The sequence below is a fragment of the Miscanthus floridulus genome, chromosome 4 (genome assembly GCF_019320115.1).
Source record: "Miscanthus floridulus cultivar M001 chromosome 4, ASM1932011v1, whole genome shotgun sequence".
Lineage (NCBI taxonomy): Eukaryota > Viridiplantae > Streptophyta > Magnoliopsida > Poales > Poaceae > Miscanthus > Miscanthus floridulus.
The window spans coordinates 22,952,198-22,975,882 of NC_089583.1; the positions used below are offsets into that span (position 1 = coordinate 22,952,198).

Below are 23,685 nucleotides of genomic sequence, written 5' to 3' on the forward strand. Positions count from 1 at the left end.
TCCGGTCAGTAGACCGACGCCAGCATCATTTCGACCAACTCCATTTCAACTCTAACTTCTTCACCCTTGCTTAAGTGTGCCAACCACCAAGAATTTTGCATTCGGTGCAATAGAAAATAGACATTTCATTTTCCCGAAAGCGCCGATTCGGCGGGATTCGGCGCTTTCGGGAAAATGAAATGTCTATTTTCTATTGCGCCGGATGCAAAATTCTTGGTGGTTGGCACACTTAAGCAAGGGTGAAGAAGTTAGAGTTGAAATGGAGTTGGTCGAAATGATGCTGGCTTTGGTCTACTGACCGGACGCTAGGTCACTCAGCGACCGGACGCTGAAGGGCTGCGTCCGGTCAAGCTGTCAGACGGCACAGTCGCTAGGGTTGAGCACCGGACGCTGGTCTGCGTCCGGTCAAGGTGGACCGGACGCGTCCGGTCGAAAAAACATGCCTTGGGGAGCTTACTAGAAACGACCGGACGCTAGGGCTTTAGCGTCCGGTCAGTTTTGATCGGAGCGTCCGGTCAGCTTCGTAGCCGTTGAAATCTGACGAACAGCGTTTGAAGGGGATGACACATGGCGTCCATCGGGCGACCGGACGCTGAGGGCCAGCGTCCGGTCAGTGTGACCGGAGCGTCCGGTCAGAGCGCGTTTTGCCCAGTGAAGGGGTATAACGGCTCTATTTGATGGGGGCTCTATTTATAGCCCCATGGCCGGCTCAAGGGAGAACTCTTGCACATTTTCATTGACATAGCATCCTTGTGAGCTTAGCCAAAGCCCTCCCACTCATCTCCATCATTGATCCATCATCATTGTGAGATTGGGAGAGAATCCAAGTGCATTGCTTGAGTGATTGCATCTAGGGGCACTTGGTATTCGTGTTGCGCTGTGGATTTCGCTTGTTTCTCTTGGTGGTTGCCACCACCTAGACGGTTGGAGCAGCGGTGAAGGATCGGCATGAGTTGGTGATTGTTCGTGGCCGCCTTCGGTGATTGTGAGGGGAGTTGTACCTTCCCCGGCGGAGTGCCGAAAGGTAACTCTAGTAAATTGCTCGTGTCATTGAGTTACCTCACTTGTGGGTCGGTTCTTGTGGTGTCCTATCGTGTGGATGAGGTTTGTGAAACACCTCTTAGCCACCGAACCACCAAGTGTTGGTCGACACAACGGGGACTAGCGTGTTGGCAAGCACGTGAACCTCGGGAGAAAAATCGGTTGTCTCTTGTCATTTGCACTCTCCCGGTGATTGGCTTGATCTTCATCTTGTGATTGGTTCATCCCCTACACGGCGGTATAATCACCCTACTTACTTGTTTACATTCTTGCAAACTAGTTGATACAAGCTCTTTAGTGTAATTAGAATTGAGAGCTTGCTTTATTATTTACATTCATCTAGTTAAGCTCTTTGGAGTAGCAAGTTTGTGTGCCTAAGTAATCATTGCAACTAGAATTGTTGGATAGGTGGCTTGCAACCCTTGTAGAGCTAGAGCAAGTTTGCATTACGCTATTTGTCATACTAATCAAATTGCTCTAGTTAATTTGTAGATTTTTAAATAGGCTATTCACCCCCCCTCTAGCCATATTAGGACCTTCCACCTGCCCGCTCACCTTGGCAGTGACATGGGAGTAATTAACCTAGGCATATGGGAATCATGACTCGCGGTGAATGTGCACCACCTCTGCAGAGGGTAACAAACTGTTATAATAGCCGTGCTCACGGTCACGAGCGGCCCGAAAAACTCACAGAATAACTGGTTACTTGTTGATGATCATTTAAGATGTTTTATGATGATATATGATACACTTGACCCTGATATCTGTTCATATGGGATTAAATGGGAGCTTAAGCATAATTTGATAATACCTGATAGTAAAAGCTTGACTTACTAAAAATGCTAACTACAGTAAACCAGTGTCAACCTTTTTGAGCTTCATAACCCCATGTTAACTTGTTAAGTACGGGATGTACTTATGCTTGTTTATTTTATTTATTTGGATAAAAATCCCGGATGGGTAACAGATGACAATGGGTATAAGGATTTTCCTGAGAATTTTTAGGCTTGTGGTCAACCAGTTGACCTTCCCTGTGATGAAGCCCCACGAGAGAGTTATCTGTTTATTTTTCTGCTGTGTGATGTAAGACTAAGTTATATTATGGATCTGATGTAAGGACACTATGATGATACTTTATGTAATTTGTCAGCATGTATGTGTGATTGATCCCTGGACACACATGAGTTTTGTGCATTCAATTTTATCCTTAAAATTGGGTGTGATAGTCGCACTCCCCGATGTACTTCGTGATGTCCTACTTCATGTTGGACCACCAATACAAGTGGCGCAAATCACGGTAAATCTTGTTACTGCCAGGATGGATAGGCAACTTGGAATAGTGAGCTTCATTCAAAATCTTTCTTCTAATCTCCTTATTTGATAGAACCACCAATCTATTCTTGTACCTTACCACCCCTTGCTCATCAATACTAAACTGAGGACCACGCCCTTTGGCAATCAATTTCATCAATACTAATCTGCTTAATTAATTCTGAAACTAAGGCAATGTGAGCCAGCACCTCTGCATGGTTGAGAGACAAAGGTGTTTCTTCAACCTGATATGACTTTCGGCTCAAGACATCAACTACCACATTGGTCTTTCCGGGGTGATAATGTACCTCCAAGTTATAATCCTTTATCAATTCCAACCATCTCCTTTGCCTCATATTTAACTCAGACTGAGTGTAGATATATTTGAGGCTCTTATGATCTATAAAAATGTGTACTTTGTTGCCCAACAAATAATGCCTCCAAATTTTTAGAGCATGGACCACAGTAGCCAACTCTAAATCATGGGTGGGGTAATTCACTTCATGCTTTTTCAGTTGGCGCGAAGCATAAGCTATCACACGCCCATCCTGTATAAGCACACATCCTGCGCAATTACATAGATGGATGGGCCCAGGCTATGCGGGTTGGCCTTGGCACGGCTCAGTCGGCCAGCGTGATGCCATTCAAGGCGACTGCGATAGGAGCATGGCGTGACACAGTCACTAATTGGAAGAGGACAACAACATGATGGATGATGGCTCCACGTATGCTTTCGAGGCTGGCACGACGATGTGCAATCACAGCGCCTTGACTCGCAATACGACGGCGGCCAGGCCACGTGATGGCGCAGCGGGCACGCGCAACAGCGGCAGCAATGACGTGACGCAAGTGATGTGGGCGCATGCGAGGTGACAATGCGATGTAGAGGCACGTGCACGTGCTGGCGACGATGGCAGCGGCGGTGGCAGAGCGGCCAGGCTCACCGACCCCCAGCGTCCCGCCGAGCGCGGCGTGCGCGTTAGTCACGTGCGTGGGCACGTGCATAAGTGTGTGCGTGCGTGGACGAGCGGCGACACTGGGCCGAGGCACAGTGACCACACCCAGACGCTAAAACTGGCGGTAATGTGCCATGCACGATTTTTAAGGCGGCCCAAAAATCCAACTCGATGCTTCAATTGCTAAACCACCTATTTTACACTCAAGATGGCATGTTAGGCTACTAAAATAAGCCCGAGGACCATACCACTGCTTAACCCAATTCTTCTACAAGAATTGCCGAACTTAGCTTCGTCAAAGCGTTTCCCGACTTAGGAAATTCGACTAAGTCTCGATTGGATTTGCGTCGAATTCGATTTCCAAGCTATTCGGTACGCTAGCTACTGCATTCCTTTCATGGCCTCAAGTATTTCATCATCACCTACGGAGTTTGTACTACAAACTTTATTAAAATTCTGTATATACGTTCTATAGCATTTTTGCTTATAAAAATTAATTTAAAACCCTAAGTGATGTAACGTGACATTGAAATGTAACTTTCGTTTCGTGTTTTCGTCAATCGTTTCGGGTCACATAATTTGATTTACACACTATATTACATACACTATCACATAAACATGATGCCCATATAGTGTTTTAGCAAAAGATTTACAGTGTAACACCGAGGGTGTTACAGCCGGGTCTCTTTGTCAGAGGGTGCGCACGAGCGTGCCCGATGGGCATAGCCCCCGAGCCCCCGGACGATCCTAAAAGGGTCGATCGGAGGGTCTTCTTCGTTCGGGAACCATTGGACCCGAGGCTTAACATACCTGTATGTTAGGATCTCGTCAGTTGGCGTTTAAAATTATGAGTTAAGAACCACAAACATGCGGCCCATCCCCCACCGCGCCACCGTGCCTCGTCACGTTGCCTTCCCCACGCATGCCACCATGCCACCACCCCTTTGTGCGCCCTTTTGCCCTCCGCGTCCATCCCCACCGTGCTCCATCACCCGAATATCCAGCTAGAAATTATCCATCAGAAGATCTATTGCAACACAGAGCAATATGAGATGCAACATCAAAAGTATACTTGTTCCAACATCAGAACAAGTCTACTACAACATCAGAAAAAAAAAGAACACACATCAGAACAAGGCTACTGCAACATCATAACAAAGACTACTATAACATCATAACAAAGCTACTATAATGCGAGATGTAACATCAGAAAAAAAGACTAATGCAACAAAGAAATATTACTTGAAGCAATATCAGAACAAGGCTACTGCAATGCGAGATGCAACATCAGAAAAAAGAGACTATTGCAACAAAAAAATATTACTTGTTGCAACAATAGAATAAGGCTACTGCAACATCAAATTCATTCAACTGCAACATGAAAAGCGATGCCTTCATAAAAAATCAGCCGACGAGGAAGGGGCCGACGAGGAAAAGGGGGGTTGGCGGATGAGCGGCCACATGGCCACGTGCGCAGCCCGGCTCGGTGACAAGCGCCGGGCCTAAGCGAAGGCACAGGGCAGCAGCCGGTGTGGTGGCTACGCACGCAGCCCGGCTCGATGACAGGCCTAGGCGGGGGCATAGAGCAACGACAGGTGGGGTAGGCAGGGGCACGCGGGGCAGAGACCGGCAGGTTCCTCTCGGGCAGCTCGGCCTTGGCGCACAGGGCGGCAGCGGGATCTCGCAGCCTCGGCGGTCACGGCATGAGCGGATAAGGGAGTGGGGCTCACGGGATGGGATAAGGAAGCGGGTGTGGTCACGGCATGGGATAAGGGAGCGGGAGGGTCACGTGTCGGGGCCGCATGGTGGACGGACGTCCTCATAGAATTATTATCGAAAATTTATTTATCTTCCATATAGAAAAGTTATGATTTTGTTAAGAAGCCCTATGCAAATAAGGAAATACCGCCGACGCAAACAGTTGTAAGTGAAATTCCACCAATTGAATTGGTGCAGTTTTACTCACCCCCTTTCAATTGGCAATATGCTATATATTTCTATAATTTTTTTTATTTGGGTAATTTCTTTTCCAGAAAACGAATTTACTAAAGTATAAAAAAAAAAAACTTTAGACGAGGCAGTTTTATGGGCCGTGAAGGGTTGGAGGCCCACATCGCATTTCGTCTTCGCGCAAAAGCTCATCGCGTCCGCTTCGATCAGAACCCTAGCTGCTGTCGTCGTGCTGGCCGTTCCGCGATCCGCCGGCGGCATCAGTCAGCAGCGCCACCGTGCCCCTGTTCTCGCGTTGTTGCTTGTCAATCCGGTGTGGTGCCTTCGCATCCCCCTCTTATTTCATCTTCCTGAGTTATGGGCTCTCGTTTTTCTTGGATCTTAGATTGACCTGATTGCTTGCTCTCTGTTGCTTTCTTGAAGTGAGCTGCAGCAATGGCCACGGGTTCTGCGCCGACCAATATGCAGAAGGAGCAGGTGCGCGCCTTGTTTGCTGATTACCTTGCCCGAGTTCAAATTATATCTTTGATGTACACGGTGATCTGAGGAAACGAGGATTTTCTTATTTCCTCGAACGAACAAGCATACCGAATTAGTTGGTTTGATGAGCAAGTAAATTTATACATTAAGATCGATTTTTCACCCTGTAATAAACTAAGAGGAGAGCATGACTATGATTTTTAAGAAATTAAGTATACGAGTTGAGAATGATGCTTGAGGAGATGAATTTTATATGATTTCCATGAGAAACCCTGATACAAATGCACTGTGTGGAGATTTGGGTGATTTTGAAAGGTGAACAAAGTCAATTGAACTATGATATTGCTTAGAACCTTGTTTACTTTATAGGTTATACTGATACTAAGTAGAGAATGTTTTTCTTTTTCACATTTGCTTTCCCATCGAGTAGCATTGCACACTGATCAAATAACTGCACCGCTTATACTAGTCCAATTCTTCAAGAGAGAAAAAATTATTTCTGCACTACTCAGGAATATTTTTCAGATGATGGTTTCAAGTGGTGATGTCTAAGAACTAGCAGGATTTGTAGCAATTAGCATGACCATTGATCTCCAAAGTTTTCTGATATTCAGTTTCAGATTTGTTTTACTTGGGATGCTTTATTCTATCTTTTCCTCTGGTTGTTTCTTCTACATGTAAATGATTGCATTCAGGTTTTTTATTATTAATTGAAGATTTTCTGAGATCATTCGTTTTATGCGTCTCAATAGATGTTTGGATTGGCGGAGAAAGAGATGGAGTATAGGGTTGACCTTTTCAATAGGTGAGTGATATTTCTTTGATTCTACCTTAAACTACATCAGGAGCTTTGAGCTTTGATGCAGCAGCTGAAGTTCAGTTTTCTATTTATACCACTGGAATTGGTCTTCTATGTGACATTGTCTTTTGCTCTTAAATCAAATCATATTCGAAGTCATTGCAGGAAGCAGCATTACACTTTGAACTCTAGAATGGATAAATTTATGTCTGCCAGTTTATCTGATATTCCATCTTTGTTTCACTATTACAGGCTTACGCATACATGTTTTAACAAGTGCATCGAGAAGAGGTACACCTGAATTTAGCATGTATTTTTTCATTGTCCTCTACGTTTCTCTAAATTTCTGTTACATCTGCATCTTTCCTTCTTTGGTATTAGCATTTGTATATGTCAAGTACATCAGATCAATGTTATATATGCTTCTGTAAACCCATGTGTGGTATGAAGATTTGCAGATAAGAAAGTGGCATAAGTAATTAAGTGGGCACCTTCTTGATGTATTAGCCTGTTTTTGCACCCCCAGTGTTGTGCTGTCCGTAGTAGCTGCCCTTTGCTGGGTGTGTTGGTTTGGCTGAAGTTTGTTGGCTCACATTGCTGACCAGTAGTTTTATGTTTTGCGCACTAGCAAAAAGTGAAGGAGCCCTATGCTCTGTTACTGTCTAGTTGTTATATCTGTATCGTTTGCTACCATCGCTAAAAACTTGCTTGTGCAAACTCTGTAATTTTATTGGTACAAGTAATGAAATTTGGGTGTGCCCTGGTGTGGAGAAAATGTGTGATATGAAGATAATGATATGATACATTTAAACTATTTAAGACAACTATAGCACCTCCCAGTATTAAAGTTTGCTTTCTTGGATTCATTGCCATGGTGTCAGTAAATACACGAACTCATGAATTATATGTGATTGATTTGGTTTGTATTCATTGTATCTCTAGGCACAAAGATGCTGAGCTCAATATGGGCGAGAACAGCTGCATTGATCGATGTGTTTCTAAGTATTGGCAGGCAAGTTTGTTTCTGTGTTCTTGGTCCATTCCATATTGAATGTACATCTTGTTTTCTGCAGTTTTACATCTTTTATCAGTGAAAAGAAGATAATTGTCACAATGAACTTGCTTAAAATGTGAAATGCTGAATTTGGAGACATATATACTTTGCACTTTTTTGCTTGTTACTGGGACACATACTTTAGCACCAAAGAGTATTGATCTTTATAGACTAGTGCTATGGGGAAAAAGACAACCTCATTAGTGCTTGATTTCTACAGCAAAATATTTTTTATTGTTTCTTTGCTTCAGCCTCAAAAGGTACTGCTCTCGTTTCCTTTGGGATTCATGTCTAAGAAGCATATAAATTTGGTTATATATAATTTTTCATGTTCTAGCTACAGCATCATATGTTTGACCTGCACTTGTTTGCATGGATCTAGTATTTACTGTGCCTAAGGCTCTCTCACTCACTTTGCTTTGGTCTCAACCAATGCAGAAACTAGAATTACCCACAATGACATTCAATTAGCATTCAACTTTCCCCTCAATTCAGTTGATTTCTCACTGCTCTTTCCATATTACTTCTTCAGGTGACTAATCTAGTCGGACAGCTTCTTGGAAATCAGCCTAAAATGTGAACTGAGATATTTCTTCAATTTTGGTTCTAGGGTTTGATGGATTTACTAGGCAAACTAGTGATACATGATAAGTTCGAGAGAGAAATTACATCTCAAATTATTAGCATTGTATTGTTCGGACATGATGGAGAAACCTACTTGTGAGGCTTTTGATACAAAATTCCACATCCACATTTTGTTTGAGCTCCCGAATTTTACTTTTATCAGCACATATGTGCAACCTCACTGAAAAGATAAGCTACTCCCTCCACTCACAAATAAGAGATCTTATATGATTGTTGTCTTAAGTGAAACATTACAAGGTGGTGTGGGCTTTGCCCCTGGGCCTGGGGGGCGGAGGCCCTATCGTCATGTTCATGGGCTAGGATAGCTTGTCGTTCCATGGGCTGAGAGTAGCAGAATGTCCTGTTCGTTATGAAGCCGTCTCGTTTATTACCAAACAAGAAGCTTATTGTCAGTGAAAAAAAAATGCCATTGTGCACAACAAACTACAATGGGATACACCAACAGGTGTCAAACGACACTGCACTTCCAGAGCCTTAAATGTCAGTGTGCGTATGAGTCCGGGCGTGTGAATCCTTTTGTTTGGTACCATATAACATCCAAAAAAAAAAAAGACAAATGTGTTACTTCTAGCACATTGTGACGCAAACATTTGACTAAGCAAAACAATGCAGTTTGCAGAGAGTTTTGGTGCGACTGGAAGTCCGAACAAGGAACGTCTGTCTCTTAGGCTTAATCCCCAGCGGCAAAAGCTCGCCTTTCTGTTTTCTTTGCAAGGAAACGACAACACACACAAGGCACAAGCAACCTCTTCTTCACATGCCTCGTTAGGCTCTAATTCCATGCCAATGTAGCTCCTCTGTCGCCAACCTTGCCAGGAAAGCCTGCCAGTGTCGTCAGCCGACACCCATCTTTCTCAGGCAGCAGCCACAGCCTGAATCCTCCACACCAGCACCGATCACCGATGGCCGGCGACGGACGTGCTCCCACTCCCACCGGCCGCCGCGTCGTGATGTTCCCGTTCCCGTTCGGGAGACACATCACGCAGATGCTCCAGCTCGGGGAGCTCCTCCGCGCGCGGGGGCTGGGCGTCACCGTGCTCCACACCGCCTTCAACGCGCCCGACCCGACGTGCCACCCGGAGCTCACCTTCGTGTCCATCCGCGAGTCCCTCCCCGCCGACGTCGTCGCCTGCCCAGACATGGTGGAGCAGATGATGGCGCTCAACGCCGCCTGCGAGGCGCCGTTCCAGGCGGCGCTCGCCGAGCAGCTGGCGCGCGGTGGCCATCAGGCCCTGCAGGGCCCGGGCGAGGTCGCCTGCGTGGTGGTCGACGGGCAGTGGTACAAGATGCTGGGCGCCGCCACGTTCCTCAGCATGCTCGCCACCCAGCGGCTCGTCGCCGACGGCTACCTCCCCATCAAAGGCACGTCGTTTTTCTCCTTCCCTTCTCCGTGCGTGGAAGGAACTCTGTGATCTTGTGCCACCGGCACCGACCAGTTACTCGTTTTTCTCTTGTTGCATGCATGCAGAATAGCGGCTGGACGAGGTGGTGCTGGGCCTGGAGCCGCTCCGCGTGCGAGACCTGATCCGCGTGGACGGCAGCGACGACGAGACGGTGCTCCGGTTCATCACACGCAACGCCGAGGCCGTGCGGGCGTCGTCGTCGGGCGTGGTGCTCAACACGTTCGAGGGCATCCAGGGCCGCGAGCTGGCCAAGATCCGGCTCGAGCTGACCGGCCGCGCGGCCTTCGCGGTGGGCCCGCTGCACCTGGAGTCGTCCCCGGAGCCGACCGTGGGGGCCGAGCGAGGGCAGTTCCAGGACGCGCCAGACCGGAGCTGCCTGGCGTGGCTGGACGCGCGGCCGCCGCGCTCCGTGCTGTACGTCAGCATGGGCAGCGTGGCGTGCGTGGACCGCGCCGTGTTCGAGGAGACGGCGTGGGCGCTGGCCGCCAGCGGCGTGCCGTTCCTGTGGGTGCTTCGCCGCGGCTCCGTCGTCCGTGGCGGCGGCGCCGGTGCGGACGCGGAGGAGGTGCCGCCGGTCCCGGAGGAGCTCCGCGAGACGGTGAGGCGCAGCCGCGCAGGTGCAAGATCGTGTTGTGGGCGCCGCAGAGGGAGGTCCTGGCGCACCCGGCGGTGGGTGGGTTCTGGACGCACTGCGGGTGGAACTCCATGGTGGAGGCCATAGCCGAGGGGGTGCCCATGCTCGTGCAGCCGTGCTTCGCCGAGCAGACAGTGAACGCGAGGTACGTGACGCACCAGTGGGGCGTCGGGTTCGAGGTCGGGAAGCCGCTCGAGAGGACGGCCATGGCGAGGATGATCAGAAGGCTGGTGGCCGGGGAACTGGGGCCGCATCAGGGGCCAAGTTGGCCCACAGGATCACCGGCTCAGGTGAGTGAACCACTCAGTCGATCTTGCCTAGCACCCTCTAGTGTTGTCGAGCACCCACTAGCCGTGCCGACCACGAGTAGACGTTGTCCGTGCCACGCACTATGATCGGAGCTAGAAGAAGAAGGGAGAACAGAGCAATCACGCACAATACAAGACACCAGCGTTGGCCGAAGCCCTGTCTGTATGATAGCAAATATGAACTCTCTTTACTGAGTTGCCGTGGTAGTCTATTTATACAACTCTATCTATCTAGTTCTAGTACAGCCCACATGCTATAACAGTAACTAGATAACATACAGGACTGACTCTGCGCCGGCCACTGCATGGCTACAGTGCTGCAGTTGAGCCGTGCGGCGCCTGCACCTGCAGCGGCTATAGTATCACAGCAGGGGGCCTTTCCGGCGCCACCTTCCCTTGTTGTGTTCACACAAGGTAACAGTAGATTAGCTAACAATCTCCCCCTAATCCTACTGCTAACTCTTGTACCCCCTCCATACCGATCATCTCCTTCAGCTCCGTGAGTCGAAGTCGTTCGAGCGGCTTGGTGAGGACGTCCGCGAGTTGCCGACCAGTTTCGACGAACTCGATGACGATCTATCCTCCATCAACACAGTCTCTGAGGAAGTGGAACTTCACGTCGATGTGTTTACTCCGGTCGTGCAGAACCAGATTCTTCGCGAGGGCGATGGCGGGCTGGTTGTCTACCATCAGTGCTGGTGGGTGAGCTTCCACACCGGTCAGCTCGCCCAGCAGCCGGCGTAGCCACATAACTTGGCACGTCGCTGTGGCCGCCGCTACGTACTCTGCCTCGCACGTAGATAGCGCCACCACCTTCTGTTTCAGCGACAGCCATGAAATTAGGGCCGACCCGAGGAAGACGAGCACACCAGAGGTGCTCCGTCGTCCGTCGATGTCCCCCGCCATGTCTGCATCACTAAACACCATGAGCTGCAGTCTACTCCCGCCGATCATTGGGAAGGTGATCCCATGATTCATCGTCCCCTTGACGTAGCGCAGTAGCCGCTTCACCGTAGCCCAGTGATCCTCTTTGGGATCCTCCATGAAGCGACTGACGTAGCCCACAGCGAACGCAATGTTCGGCCTCATGTGGACTAGGTAGCGTAGACCGCCGATGATGCTTCGGTAGAATGTTGCATCCACCTTCGCCGCGGTACTGGCCTTCGTCAGCTTCAGTCGCTCCTCCATCGGAGTCATGCATGGCTTGCACTCCACCATGCCGCTCTTCTCCAACAGCTTGGAGGCATACGCGCTCTGACTGAGCGTGAGTTCCTCCTTCCCCTGTCTCACCTCGATGCCGAGGTAGTAGGAGAGTGCGCCGAGATCGCTCATTCAAAAATGGGCTGCCATCTCGCGCTTGAAGCTGTTGATGTCCTCCATGCGCGCGTCGGTGACGATTAAGTCATCCACATACAGGCCGACCACGAGCTCTTCCTTCCCCCGTCGTCGCATGTAGAGCACGTGCTCGGTTGCACACCTTTGAAACCCAAGCTCGCCCAACGTGGCGTCAAGCTTGGCGTTCCATGCTCGAGGGCTTGCCGTAGCCCGTAGAGCACTTTGCGCAGTCGGAGCACCCTGTGCTCCTCTCCATTGACGGCGAACCCTGGAGGTTGCCTGACGAAGACTGTTTCCGCCAGCTCGCCGTTGAGGAAGGCCGATTTAACGTCCAAATGATGAATGTGCCAATTCTTTGCTCCTGCCAAGGCTAGTAGCAAACGAACCGACTCCATGCGCGCTACTGGTGCAAAGACCTCCTCGAGGTCGATGCCCTCGCGTTGAACAAAGCCTCGGGCGACGAGACGCGCCTTGTGCTTGACAATGGTGCCGAGCTCATCCCTTTTGACCTTGTACACCCACTTTAGGCTGATCGGACGACATCCTAGAGGTGGATCGACGAGCTACCAAGTCTCGTTTTCTTCGATTGCCTTCATCTCCTGCAGCATCGCCCGTCGCCAGTTTCCATCGCGCTCGGCTAGCGCAAACATGGGTGGTTCCTCTGCGCTGACGAGTAGCAGCTCTGCGTCGTTGAGCAGCCTGCCCGCCAGACCTGAGGGACCTGTGCCACCGACGATGTCATCCAGCCTGCGGAACCGCACCTTCTCACCTTCGTGGTAGGCATCCACGAACTCAGTGATGTCACTTGGAGATGAGGTGAACTCGATCGGCGTCGATGGAGCTCCTTGTTCCGCCGGAGTGCCCAGCATAGCACCTGAAGTGCTCTGCACTGCTTCTGGATAGATCGTCATAACTCCTGCAGTGTTCGGCCACATTGTAGGAGTGTCCAGCCTCAGTCTTGGAGTGGTTGGCACCACTGCAAGACGTCTTGGCTCTGCCACGGGAGTGCTCGGCACCCGTCCTGGAGTGGTCGCCACCACAGCAGGGCCTCCCGGCACCACTCCTGGCATGCTCGGCATCCCTTTAGAAGTGCACGACACTCCTCCCGGAGTGCTCGGCATTCCTCCCGAAGTGCTCGGCACTGCCTCAGGAGTGCTCGACTCTACCGCCGGAGTGCTCGGCACCTGTTCTGCAGCATCTCCATCACCGTGGATGACCAAGTGCTCGACGACGAAGGTGTTGGTGAAGCTGTCAGCTTCCCCCGTGCTCGGACTGCTCTAGTCCCAAGCCATCTCCTCGTTGAACACAACGTCGCGCGAGACAAGAACTTTGTCTCCGCGTGGATCGTAGAGCCGGTACGCCTTGGTACCCTCCGCGTAGCCTAGGAACACCATCTGTGTGCTCCTATCCTCTAGCTTGGTGAGGTTCGGCTTCGTCTTCCTAACATGGCCGATGCAACCGAATGTCTAGAGGAATGACATGTTTGGCTTGCACCCGTACCAAGCTTCGAACGGCGTCTTGCCCGTCAGGGCCTTGGTCGGAGCGTGGTTGAGGATGAACACCGCCGTGGTCACCGCCTCTCCCCAGAACTTTGCCGACATGCCTTTGGCCTTCATCATGGATCGGGCCATGTCGACCACCGTCTGATTCTGCCTCTCCACCACGCCATTCTGTTGTGGCGAGTACGGCGTGGGGTGGTGTTGCCCCACACCCTAATCCGCGCAGTACGCAGCGAACTCCACCGAAGTGAATTCACTGCCGCGATCAGACCTCAGTACATGGAGCTTCTTGCCGCTCTCGGCCTCCGCACGCATCTTGAACTTCTTGATCGCCCCCGCCGCTTCGTCCTTGCTCGTCAGGAGTTGCAGCCACATATAGTGACTGCAATTGTCCACGAGCAGGAGGAAGTACCGTCGACCACCGCATGTAGCAGGCGTGATCGGCCCGTAGAGGTCACCGTGAATGAGCTCGAGAGCTTCCTCCGCACGATACTTGGCTGCCTTTGGGAAAGGTAGCCCCCTCTGCTTCTCGGCCAGGCAGCTGTCACACAACTCGCCTCTGTGCTTGATGTGGGGTAGCCCTCGGACCATCTGCCCCAGCCGACCAAGCGCGTCGAAGCTGAGATGTCCGAACTGGGCATGCCACATCCACGGTTCCTCGGAGTGCCTTGCCGCTAGGCACATCGGCTGCTCTACCTTCAGGTCGAGTAGGTACAACCGGTTTAGGGACCTCTTCACCTTGGCAAGAAGTCGCTGCTCCTGGTCCTTGATCCTAAGGACACCGTCCTTGATTAGAACCTCGCTACCGCGCTCATCCAGCTGACCAATGCTGATGATGCTGGGACGTAGCTGTGGGATGTAGTACACATCCATTAGCGCGCGGTGCTCCCCGTTCTGGCATCTAAAGATGATGGTGCTGCGCCCTTGGATAGCCACCCTTGAGCCATCACCAAACTTCACCGTACCGGTAACATCGCCGTCGAGCTCGGAGAAGGAGTCCTTGGAACCCGTCATGTGGTTGCTGGCACCAGAGTCCAGATACCACCATTGCTCCTGGTCGGCGCCCACATGCCTGCGGTTCGTCGAGGTTGACGGTCTTCAGGGCCCTCCCAGGTCCTTCCACCATCGTCGCCTCCTCCTTCTCCTTGGCCTCGGTGTCGTACAGTGCATAGAACGTCGCCATTAGGATAGTGGCCTCATCCTCATCATCGGCTCGCGCCAGGTGAGCTTCAGCCTTCTTCTCTTGCTTGCGATTTGGGCACTCTCATGCCCAATGGCCCATCTTCCCACAATGCCGGCAGGCATTGGGGTTGACCTGCTTCTTCTCCGAAGAAGCCCTGTCGCGGTGCTTGCCCTTGCCACCGTGACTGGAGGAGGCTGCCTTCCTAGAGTTCCTTCGAGCAGCCCACTCCTCTTCCGTCAGCAGGAGTTTTCCACTGTCCTTTGTTGCTGTCGCCTACTCTAGGCGCTCGTCCACCGCCCGCAGATGGCCTGTCACATCCTCAATGGTGAGGGTGGACAAGTCCAGCATCGTCTCTATGGAGAGAGCGATCTGGATGTACTTTGTCGGAACGGAGTGGAGGTACTTGGAGATCGCCTCCTCTTCATCGATGGTGACACCATGGCTCTTCAGCTTGCTGATGAGCGTCTGCAGGCGGAGGGAGAAGTCCTCCACTGTTTCACCATCCTTGAACTTGAGGAGGGCGTACTCCTGCTTCAGAAGCTGGGCCGTCGCCTTCTTTGTGCGGTCGGAACCGACGCGCATCGCTGCAATAGCCTCCCACGCCTCCTTAGCCGAGCTCTTTGCCCCCAATGACTCCCTGTACTCCGCCAGTACAGCAGCGAGGATAGCCTCCAGAGCTGACATGTCATCCTCCTCATTGTTGGTGCCCTTGTCAACAGCATTCCAAAGCCGTCGGGCTCTAAGCTTGACCTTCATGGTCACCGACCACTCTCCATAGTTGGTGCGAGTCAGCGTCGGCCAACTGGTGCCGCTGACCTCCCACACTGTGCGAACAACGACCTCCCCTCGTGGCTGGGCAGCCACAGCAGTGCCACTACTATCGCCCAACTCAGAACCGCACGTTATCACCATCGGTTAGAATGGCAACGGCACTCGTACTGCTCTGATACCACTTGTTGGCCCACAGGATCACCGGCTCAGGCGAGTGAACCACTCAGCCGATCTTGCCTAGCACCCTCTAGTGTTGCCGAGCACCCACTAGCCGTGCTGACCACGAGTAGGCGTTGTCCGTGCCATGCACTACGACCAGAGCTAGAAGAAGAAGGGAGAACAGAGCAAGCACATACAATACAAGACACCAGCGTTGGCCGAAGCTCTGTCTGTGTGATGGCAAATCTGAACTCTCTTTACTGAGTTGTCGTGGTAGCCTATTTATACAACTCTATCTATCTAGTTCTAATACAGCCCACATGCTGTAACAGTAACTAGATAACATACAGGGCTGACTCTGCGCTGGCCACTGCATGGCTACAGTGCTGCAGGTGAGCCATGCTACAGGGGGCCTTTCCGGCGCCGTCTTCCCTTGCTGTGTTCACACAAGGTAACAGTAGATTAGCTAACAAGGGAGAGGGCTCAGCTTCTGATGACGCAGGCGAAGCCGTGTGCTGCTGAAGGAGGAGCAGCTAGTTTGGCTCTCGATGGACTGGTGGAGTACATTTCCTCGCTTTGATTGATCAGCTTTCAGGTTTGAGCATGAGGAGGACGCTCTAAATAATGAACTGCATGTCATGTCCTGATTTATCTATGTATAATAAGGATCTGCCTTTGAGTGATATATCGCTATATGGACGACGACATCCCGCTATGGGCGGCGCGATTGGAAACCGCGCAACCCTTCTTCCTCCTTGCCTGCGCCGCCCTTGTCCCACTTTTGCTCGCGCATGCAGCCTCACACACCCCTTCCGCCACCTCCTCCATCGCACTTCCATCACCCGCAGCTGATGGCTCCCGCCGCCTCACCCACCTTCCACCGCGCCGCCCACCTCGACCTTGTCCTCCCCAACCACACGGTTGCCGACGACCACTTCGGCACAACGTCCTCATCGCCAGCCCCGCCCAGCCGCCATCTCCCACCAACCCCGGTGTACGGCGCCCCTACCTCCTCGCCCCACCCATCTCCCACTGCCCACAAACCCTCTTCTACACCCACCGATGAGTGAACCCCCTCTTGGAACCCTAACCACCGGCCTTAGGCGACTCTTCTTCTTCTTTCTCTCCAGCTGGGCGCGGATGGGTCGCGCAAGTGCACGAACGCATGACCCATCACGTGTTTAAGTTTGCCCAAAGGGAAGCTTTGTGGAGATGTTCGTTTGCTGTACACGAATGATGCTGGGGGTTTCGCTAATCCCTGTGCTTTAGAACTACACACCTCGCGAGGCATCCTAAAAGACTTCACATGTTGTTCAGGAATCAGGACTCACCATTAATATGTCCAAAACTAAAATTGTTCCCATTAGATGCGAGAACATCTCTATGGACAGCAGTGGCGGATCTAGAAACGGATCTAGAACATTAGGACTCACCATTAAGTTAGAAGCCTAGAAATTTTATTAGCGACACACTAATAAATGGACAGCATTTTGATTGACTTCCCTGGCAAATTTTATTGGGATGGCCCATGCTGACCCTGTGAAACGTACACGTGCAACCTCTAACAGAAGATTGGCCGAAGATTGCCGAGCTAGAAAGGAAGGTTCCTTTCCTCGGCCAATAAGACAGAGAGAACCTCTAAAATCGGATGCTCTTCAGCTCTTGGACAGCAGCTTGCGTGAGGTGATGAGCCTGTCGGTAATGAGCTTCTGTATTATTTTTTGAGAATTAGAGCTTCTTTTTTATTTTTTGAGAATTAGAGCTTCTGTATTTTGGGATTGGGACACCAGGCCTTGGATTCGCTAACTAAGGGCCTCTTTGGCACGGCTTATGCCGAATTCGGCTTCATCTATTTTGCACAAATCGAGACACTGTAGCATGAATCCGTTTTATAAACCGGGGTTAAAATGAACTAGAAGCTGAAAAAAACCAGTTTTTCTGGCTTCACCAATTTTGGCTTCACCTGTGAAGCCGTTTTGGATAAGCCGTGCCAAAGGGGCTTAAGTAGTGCGCTCATGGCACACTGGCACCTTCTGCTTCTGGCCTATCTTGGGCTATTGACCCACTTCACCTCGAATCCAAGGCCCGTCAAGCTAATTACATACCTTTACGCTCTGTAGGCCCGTCAAGTAACACATTTCGCAATTGCATAGCCCTAGTCCAATTGGGAAAATTTGATCTAGCGCAACAACACACCAACAATAACACCGATTCAACACAAGATTATGCCAAAAAAAAACGATAACCGAGTTCAGCATCAAGCAGTTTGCTCTGGTTGAAACATATTGTCTCAATCGAAAATGTTGACTCACCAACCAAATGGAGCAACGACCATTCGACCGAGCAGCCAACTCCACTACAATTCTCGGTCATCAAAGCCAAATTTTGGCACTCCAGCATCTCAAAACAAAGCAAGAGTAACAACTGTATTGCATATAATGATACAATAAAGCACCCAGTGCCAAATCACTGATCCAGCACACACGAAGCACTGTTAACATACTTAGGCAAATTGCATGCTTCTGCCTCGATCGACGAGCTGTCCTAGCTTTGTAAATAACAGAGGAATCAGAACCTTCGTATGAGCTCCTCATGTTTGCGGTGAGGACTTTATGTCGTCATTCGCTGCTCTTTTCCCCACGCCTTTGTATTCGGAGTTGGTGGCAGCTCTGTTATCCTCATCGGCCTCCTCAACAGTAAGGGATCCAGTGCTCATCAGTTCCTTAACCTTGCGGTACTCATCGTAGTGGGCACGGCGATGCTCCTTGAAACTCAATCTTGTTGTGTCAGCTTCTGGGTCTACATGGAACCAAACATATTACGGTACGTCAAATCGTGTCGTATTACAAAAAGACACTGCTGGAAACATCTGGGAACAGCGCAATGCTAATTATGTACTGCGATAGTAGCAAACAAGTAATAGTAGATCACACTTTATAATGATAATGACATGGCATTTAACATTTGTTTGTGCCATATATGTACCTTGGGTTCTAAGATGAAATCTGTCTTGCGTAAGGAACAGCAAGAACAATGAGGTTTGCCTTGTCCAATGCTAGGAAAATGAGAACGTGTCTAATTAATTGGGTCAGTTATGAACGTAAGGAAGCTACAGCAGAACAGAGTTGAAGGAACCTAGAGCAGAACAGAGTTGCATTGTTCCACTTGTGGAAACAAATGAAAGTGTGAACTACTCTGCCAACCAAACATCAAACTACCCATCTTTAGCTAGGACATACATGATAATCACGAGTGATTTCTTAAACTTTTCTTGTTCACAGGGGAAAATTAATTATCTTATCTTAATTTGACCCATTTAACTATCTTACCAAAAATGAATAAGAAAACAAATATGAGGACGGTCATGTAACCAGAATAATAAAATCGTAGCAGCTGGGCAAGAAGTTTACCATCATCTTGTTCTATGGCATGTGTATCGTCATCTGATGATCCCCAACCATCATCCTTTGAATTGCTATTGCTTGAAGCAGCTACACCATTTAAGGCTGTTAAGATAGCTTCAGCCTGGACAGTCTCATCGAGACATTTGTCAAAAGGACGTGTTGGCGACAACGACCCTAGAAATAGAAGGAAAGAAGTGAGCCAAATAATCACGTGCACACTGGGGAGTACTTAAAGTGGTCGGATATAGTATGATGCAGGTGGCAAGATGTCTACCATCATCATCTATCATAGGGTGATATGGTGTCTTTGGCTCTGTTATCTTCTGCCTCACCGGTTTGTTTGACTCAATTTCATACAAATTGTCCTCATTCCACTTCACACGGCGAGAGCTACAGAAAGGGGTCCAAGCATCATCAGAAGCTAAATCAAGAAAATGGCCACAAGAATATAGACTGTATCACAAATGTGATACATGTAACAAGAGATATGCACATTTCTGAAGTCATTCCTTCAAAGTGCCATCACAAGAAACAGAGTAAATTGATGTTTTTTTTTATTTTTAAGACAGGCCATTTTACATAGTCTCTACTGACCCTTACAATTTTGAGATGCAAGGTTCCAAAACCAATCAAAATCAATGCAAGTAGTGCGGTAGTGCCAATAAAGAAAGCAATGTTTGTGTACATGCTGAAAAGTAATGTTCCCTCCATCATCTCAGTTCTTAACTCTCAACTATTCGTCACACAATAACCAAATGAACACTATTTAGTATTGGAATGGAAATAAATTAATTTCAAATAAAAACATGAGTTAACACATCCAAGTGAATACTACCATTTGTTTTCATGAAATGCAACTGATTCCATCAATAAAGACTGACAGCAAAGTTACTAGAATTGGATATAACAACCAGGCTGTAACAGAGTTATAACAAAAAGCCCCTCAATTTCACAATATTAGTCAACCTCGCCATCCACAAAGGCAAGGGAAGCACCAAGCATAACAAAAATATTAGCGAGTAGCTTATATACCCCTTTTAAATACACTTTCGCAATACTTAGGATGGGGTAGAGCACAGAAACATCTCAATAAGTACACAATAATATTCCAAAGTGAATAAACATTTTGAAACGATATGGTCCATTGGTCATATACATGCAAATTCTGTTACCACTTAATTTATATCTCAATCTCCCTGTATGTCCAATGTAAACTGTCACACTGGTACAATATAGTAGTAGCCTAGTAGGAGTGATGTAGGTAGCCCTTAGACAAAAGTGCAGCATTGCTTATGAAAAGAGAAAAAAAAAGATTTAGTGTGTCAGATTGCAGCATAGCAATGATAAATATACCATAGTCCTTGTAAGACATTTTTTCTGATCCATTTGCTTACAAATTGCTAAGTTCAAACATGAGTACTAGCTGAGAATGAATAGGTAGAGAGTGAGTTACAAATGAATGGGTGTAGTTCATATGCATCAGACTCCATAAACTGTTTGTAACAGAAATTCAGAGATGGAGAAACTAGGAGTACTGACCTCATTCTTGAAGTGTTTTAATTTCACACTTATGAAAAGTGAATGGTGCTCGCACAATCTTTACACAAAATCTGCTGATGTAAGGTAAATCATTAGTTCATTACACTAATTCTTCAAAAAAATTCATAAGCTCAAGCTTTCATTCAAGAATAAATGAAATTATATAATAATATAAGAAAATATAATATATAGTTTCAAGTTGGATATAAACATATGAGCTGACAATGGCGTTTGTGAACCAAGGAAAGCACGCACAGCCATTTTCTCACATCTATTTCATTTGATATTGTCAAATGTTGATGATTGTTAGAATGTATATGTGCTGTGCGTGTGTATATGGTAGGCCCGAGCCTGGTATAGCCGGCCGGCCCCTGTATTTGGTTAGAGAGATATGAGGAGATCTCGGTTGGTTCTGTTTCTATAAGCCACGAGATCTCCTCTCCCCTATATATATGTACATAGGTCTCTCCAATCAATCCAATCCAATATTCCACGCAATCTCCATTGCTTTCAATGATCCATATTTAATTCATTGTGATAATAAATCAATAAGAGAACGCTCTGCGCATGACAATTACAGCTGAACCAGGAGTACGTAAAGTATACATCGAGGGAACACATTAGGCGGGTCACTGATGTAAGAGATGCTGCCTACAGAGGTACAAAGAAAACTCAGCTAGAAGATCTCTGAATGTACAGTTGTTGCAAAATTAGTCAGATTGGTGAAAATAGTAAAATACCATACTACGTTAATACATAAGTGAATAAACAACCATATCCTTCTGTTCATGATATTATCCAAACATACAAAGAGCCATATCCTTACATATGTGCGTGTTTTGCTGTTTAATGAATTTGTATACAGACTATATACAGTTATAACATTATGACATGCCCTTATAAATTTCAAATAGCTGGTACCCTGTCCTTGTATACAATAAAAAAAAACTAGACCAACCTAGGAGGAACTAGGTGGCATTTTATTAAGAAGAAAATAGGCACCCAAATTCGCCTCAACGAGGACTTCAACCTGGGTGGCCTTCAGTTGGGAGGACATTAAAAGGTGCATGTTCATGTGAAAGAGGGGGCAAAACGTGAATAACTGAATATAGAACACATGTATGCTTACTAAACCTCCCAACTTGAATGTCGACACAAATATGCACATCCAAAACAGCACTATTGTTCCCCTCAAAAAAAAAAAAACAGCACTATTGTTATCTATAATGGTTGTGAAGTGCATTACTGAAAGACAGTTTTACTACAGAAAAGGGTAGGTAAATATTCTTCTAATAAGAAAATATAATGGGTTCTAACTCATGGACACTATGGGGCAACTCAAGTCTCTAATCTATTCAATTTCTAAATCGAGCAAGATAGATTCATTAATGTTGCTAGATAGACTCTAAATGTTCGGTGGCATAGACTTTTTTCATCCAACATGAACCAGTGCTGTGGCTTCACGCACCTCTGATAACAACAAAATGACCTTTCTAATTAACAAAAAAACAGCAATATGTGCAAGGATGAAGAATCATTTCCCCCATTTCCTTCCCAGCAACAGATAAATTGTTTTTAGCCATAATGATTGGCCTGGTGCACCAGATTTGAGCAACCATGAAACCCAACCCTTTTTGCAATACAATGAACCATTTGCAGCAATCTATGGCCAATTCCACTGAGAAAATTCAGCTGTCAACCAAAAGTGCAGTACTATCAGTCAACCAATAGCACCATCAAGGCATTAACATCCCCAACCCAACTGGCTTGGCTAGTAATGCCCAATTATCTTTTCCACCATGGATCATATCTGCAAGTATCACTTACAGCAATGGTGGCGTACAAGAGAACTACCACACTAATGTAAGCAAGATTATGTGCAAGTTTGGGAGCGATGAACAGAAGATTGTGGAGTTGGCAAGTTGGCTCACTCGTCGATATCACTCAACTTGAGCACTGCAGGGTTTTTTTTTTTAGCTCTGCAGTTTGTTTAATATTATGCAAATCGCAGATGGGCTCTTATTCCAGGCCTTGTTTAGATTGCAAGTTTTTTCACTCTCTCTCCATCACATCAAATCTTTGGACACATGCATGGAGTATTAAATGTAGATAAAAAAAAATAACTAATTGCACAATTTGATTGTAAATTACGAGACGTATCTTTTGAGCCTAGTTAGGCCATGATTGGACAATAATTGTCAAATACAAACGAAAGTGCTACAGTGCCACATACTGATTCATAACCCCAATCTAAACAAGGCCCCAGTTGTGCTATGATTCCAGGATATGTTGCCCACTTCAGTCAGAGCTGCTTAGTATGCCCACCCCTCCTAACAGGCCAATGCTTCTTGAACTGAGATGAATTTTGCTTGACCATGGCCACATGGGTAAGGCTATTGCAGATTATGCAAAACAAAATTGAACAAATCTAACAAACACTGCCAAGTTGGCAATCATATCAACAATTTTGAGTCAAAGATGCCTAGGTGGCAGTTTGTCTTAAGATTACTGCAATCTGTGTCCATCTTTACAAGTCCATCCAACTGATTGTATATATGACATTAACGAGCATATATGCAGAGCAGGAGCAGGGCGCGGACCCAGCAAAGGACAAGGGTGTACACATGTACACCAATATTTTTTTTTACAAAAGAACGAAATTGGGAGTCATAATAATACATGTATACACTTGCAATTAGATCAGATCCGATTATAAAAAAAAAAAAACAGAATAGCTTAGGTTAGGCTTGGGGTGCTCGGCTTCGCACAGAAGGCAGGGAATACATGGGGCAGGCATACCTTGTTGGTGCTCGTTGCCGGAGAAGGGCCCGACGAAGCCCTGGGAACCTGGCGAAGGGCGGCGGCTGTAACTGAGTCGTCGCCGAGAGAGAGAGAGAGCACGCGGGGAAACGGCGGCCGAGGTGGGGGAGAAGGAGAACGCACCCACCACACGGCACGGGCAACTCGAACATGAGCCGTTCCTTTTTCTTCGAACAATATTCTTTTGTAATTTCTTTCTTGACTGTCCGTATACATTGCTACAGTCAAAACGTATATAAAATCCCATTTTGCATAGGACAGGACTCTCCATAATTTACAATTTGTATTTAAAAACATAAATAAATATATAATGATATATGACGTGGTCTGTGGAATATAACTTCTACATGACCCTTACACCTCACCCTGGCATTCGGTCAGACCGAACCGATCG

General features: G+C 47.9%; 2 protein-coding genes and 1 pseudogene across 2 annotated transcripts; 2 read left to right on the forward strand and 1 right to left on the reverse strand.

Annotated features, from left to right (window-relative positions):
• Nucleotides 1-5,419: 5,419 nt before the first annotated feature.
• LOC136551148 (mitochondrial import inner membrane translocase subunit TIM10-like) lies at nt 5,420-8,368 on the forward strand. The gene is made up of 6 exons (XM_066542732.1): nt 5,420-5,571; nt 5,682-5,735; nt 6,491-6,543; nt 6,790-6,828; nt 7,480-7,549; nt 8,124-8,368. The coding sequence occupies exons 2-6, from the start codon at nt 5,694-5,696 to the stop codon at nt 8,169-8,171; spliced, it is 252 nt and encodes an 83-aa protein (XP_066398829.1). The 5' UTR covers nt 5,420-5,571; nt 5,682-5,693; the 3' UTR covers nt 8,172-8,368.
• Nucleotides 8,369-9,138: 770 nt separating this feature from the next.
• On the forward strand, nt 9,139-16,108 carry LOC136551150 (DIMBOA UDP-glucosyltransferase BX8-like; annotated as a pseudogene).
• A 1,754-nt stretch (nt 16,109-17,862) lies between these two features.
• LOC136551151 (protein phosphatase inhibitor 2-like) lies at nt 17,863-23,434 on the reverse strand. Its single transcript, XM_066542733.1, has 5 exons — nt 23,271-23,434; nt 20,472-20,542; nt 19,207-19,322; nt 18,939-19,106; nt 17,863-18,327 (listed from the first exon to the last, which is right to left on the reverse strand). Exons 2-5 carry the CDS (start codon nt 20,474-20,476, stop codon nt 18,119-18,121), a joined length of 498 nt encoding a protein of 165 aa, XP_066398830.1. The 5' UTR covers nt 20,477-20,542; nt 23,271-23,434; the 3' UTR covers nt 17,863-18,118.
• Nucleotides 23,435-23,685: the final 251 nt, after the last annotated feature.

Bases quoted from the DNA above. Each gene is read 5' to 3' on its own strand.
- LOC136551151 (XM_066542733.1), bottom strand. The intron at 19,107-19,206 runs GTAGACATCTTG...TTCTATTTCTAG, and splicing joins CCCTATGATAGATGATGATG to GGTCGTTGTCGCCAACACGT. The intron at 18,328-18,938 runs GTAAACTTCTTG...GGTTCCATGTAG, and splicing joins TGCCATAGAACAAGATGATG to ACCCAGAAGCTGACACAACA.
- LOC136551148 (XM_066542732.1), top strand. From the start codon at position 5,694: ATGGCCACGGGTTCTGCGCCGACCAATATGCAGAAGGAGCAG. The intron at 6,829-7,479 runs GTACACCTGAAT...TTGTATCTCTAG, and splicing joins AACAAGTGCATCGAGAAGAG to GCACAAAGATGCTGAGCTCA. The intron at 7,550-8,123 runs GCAAGTTTGTTT...TTACTTCTTCAG, and splicing joins GTGTTTCTAAGTATTGGCAG to GTGACTAATCTAGTCGGACA.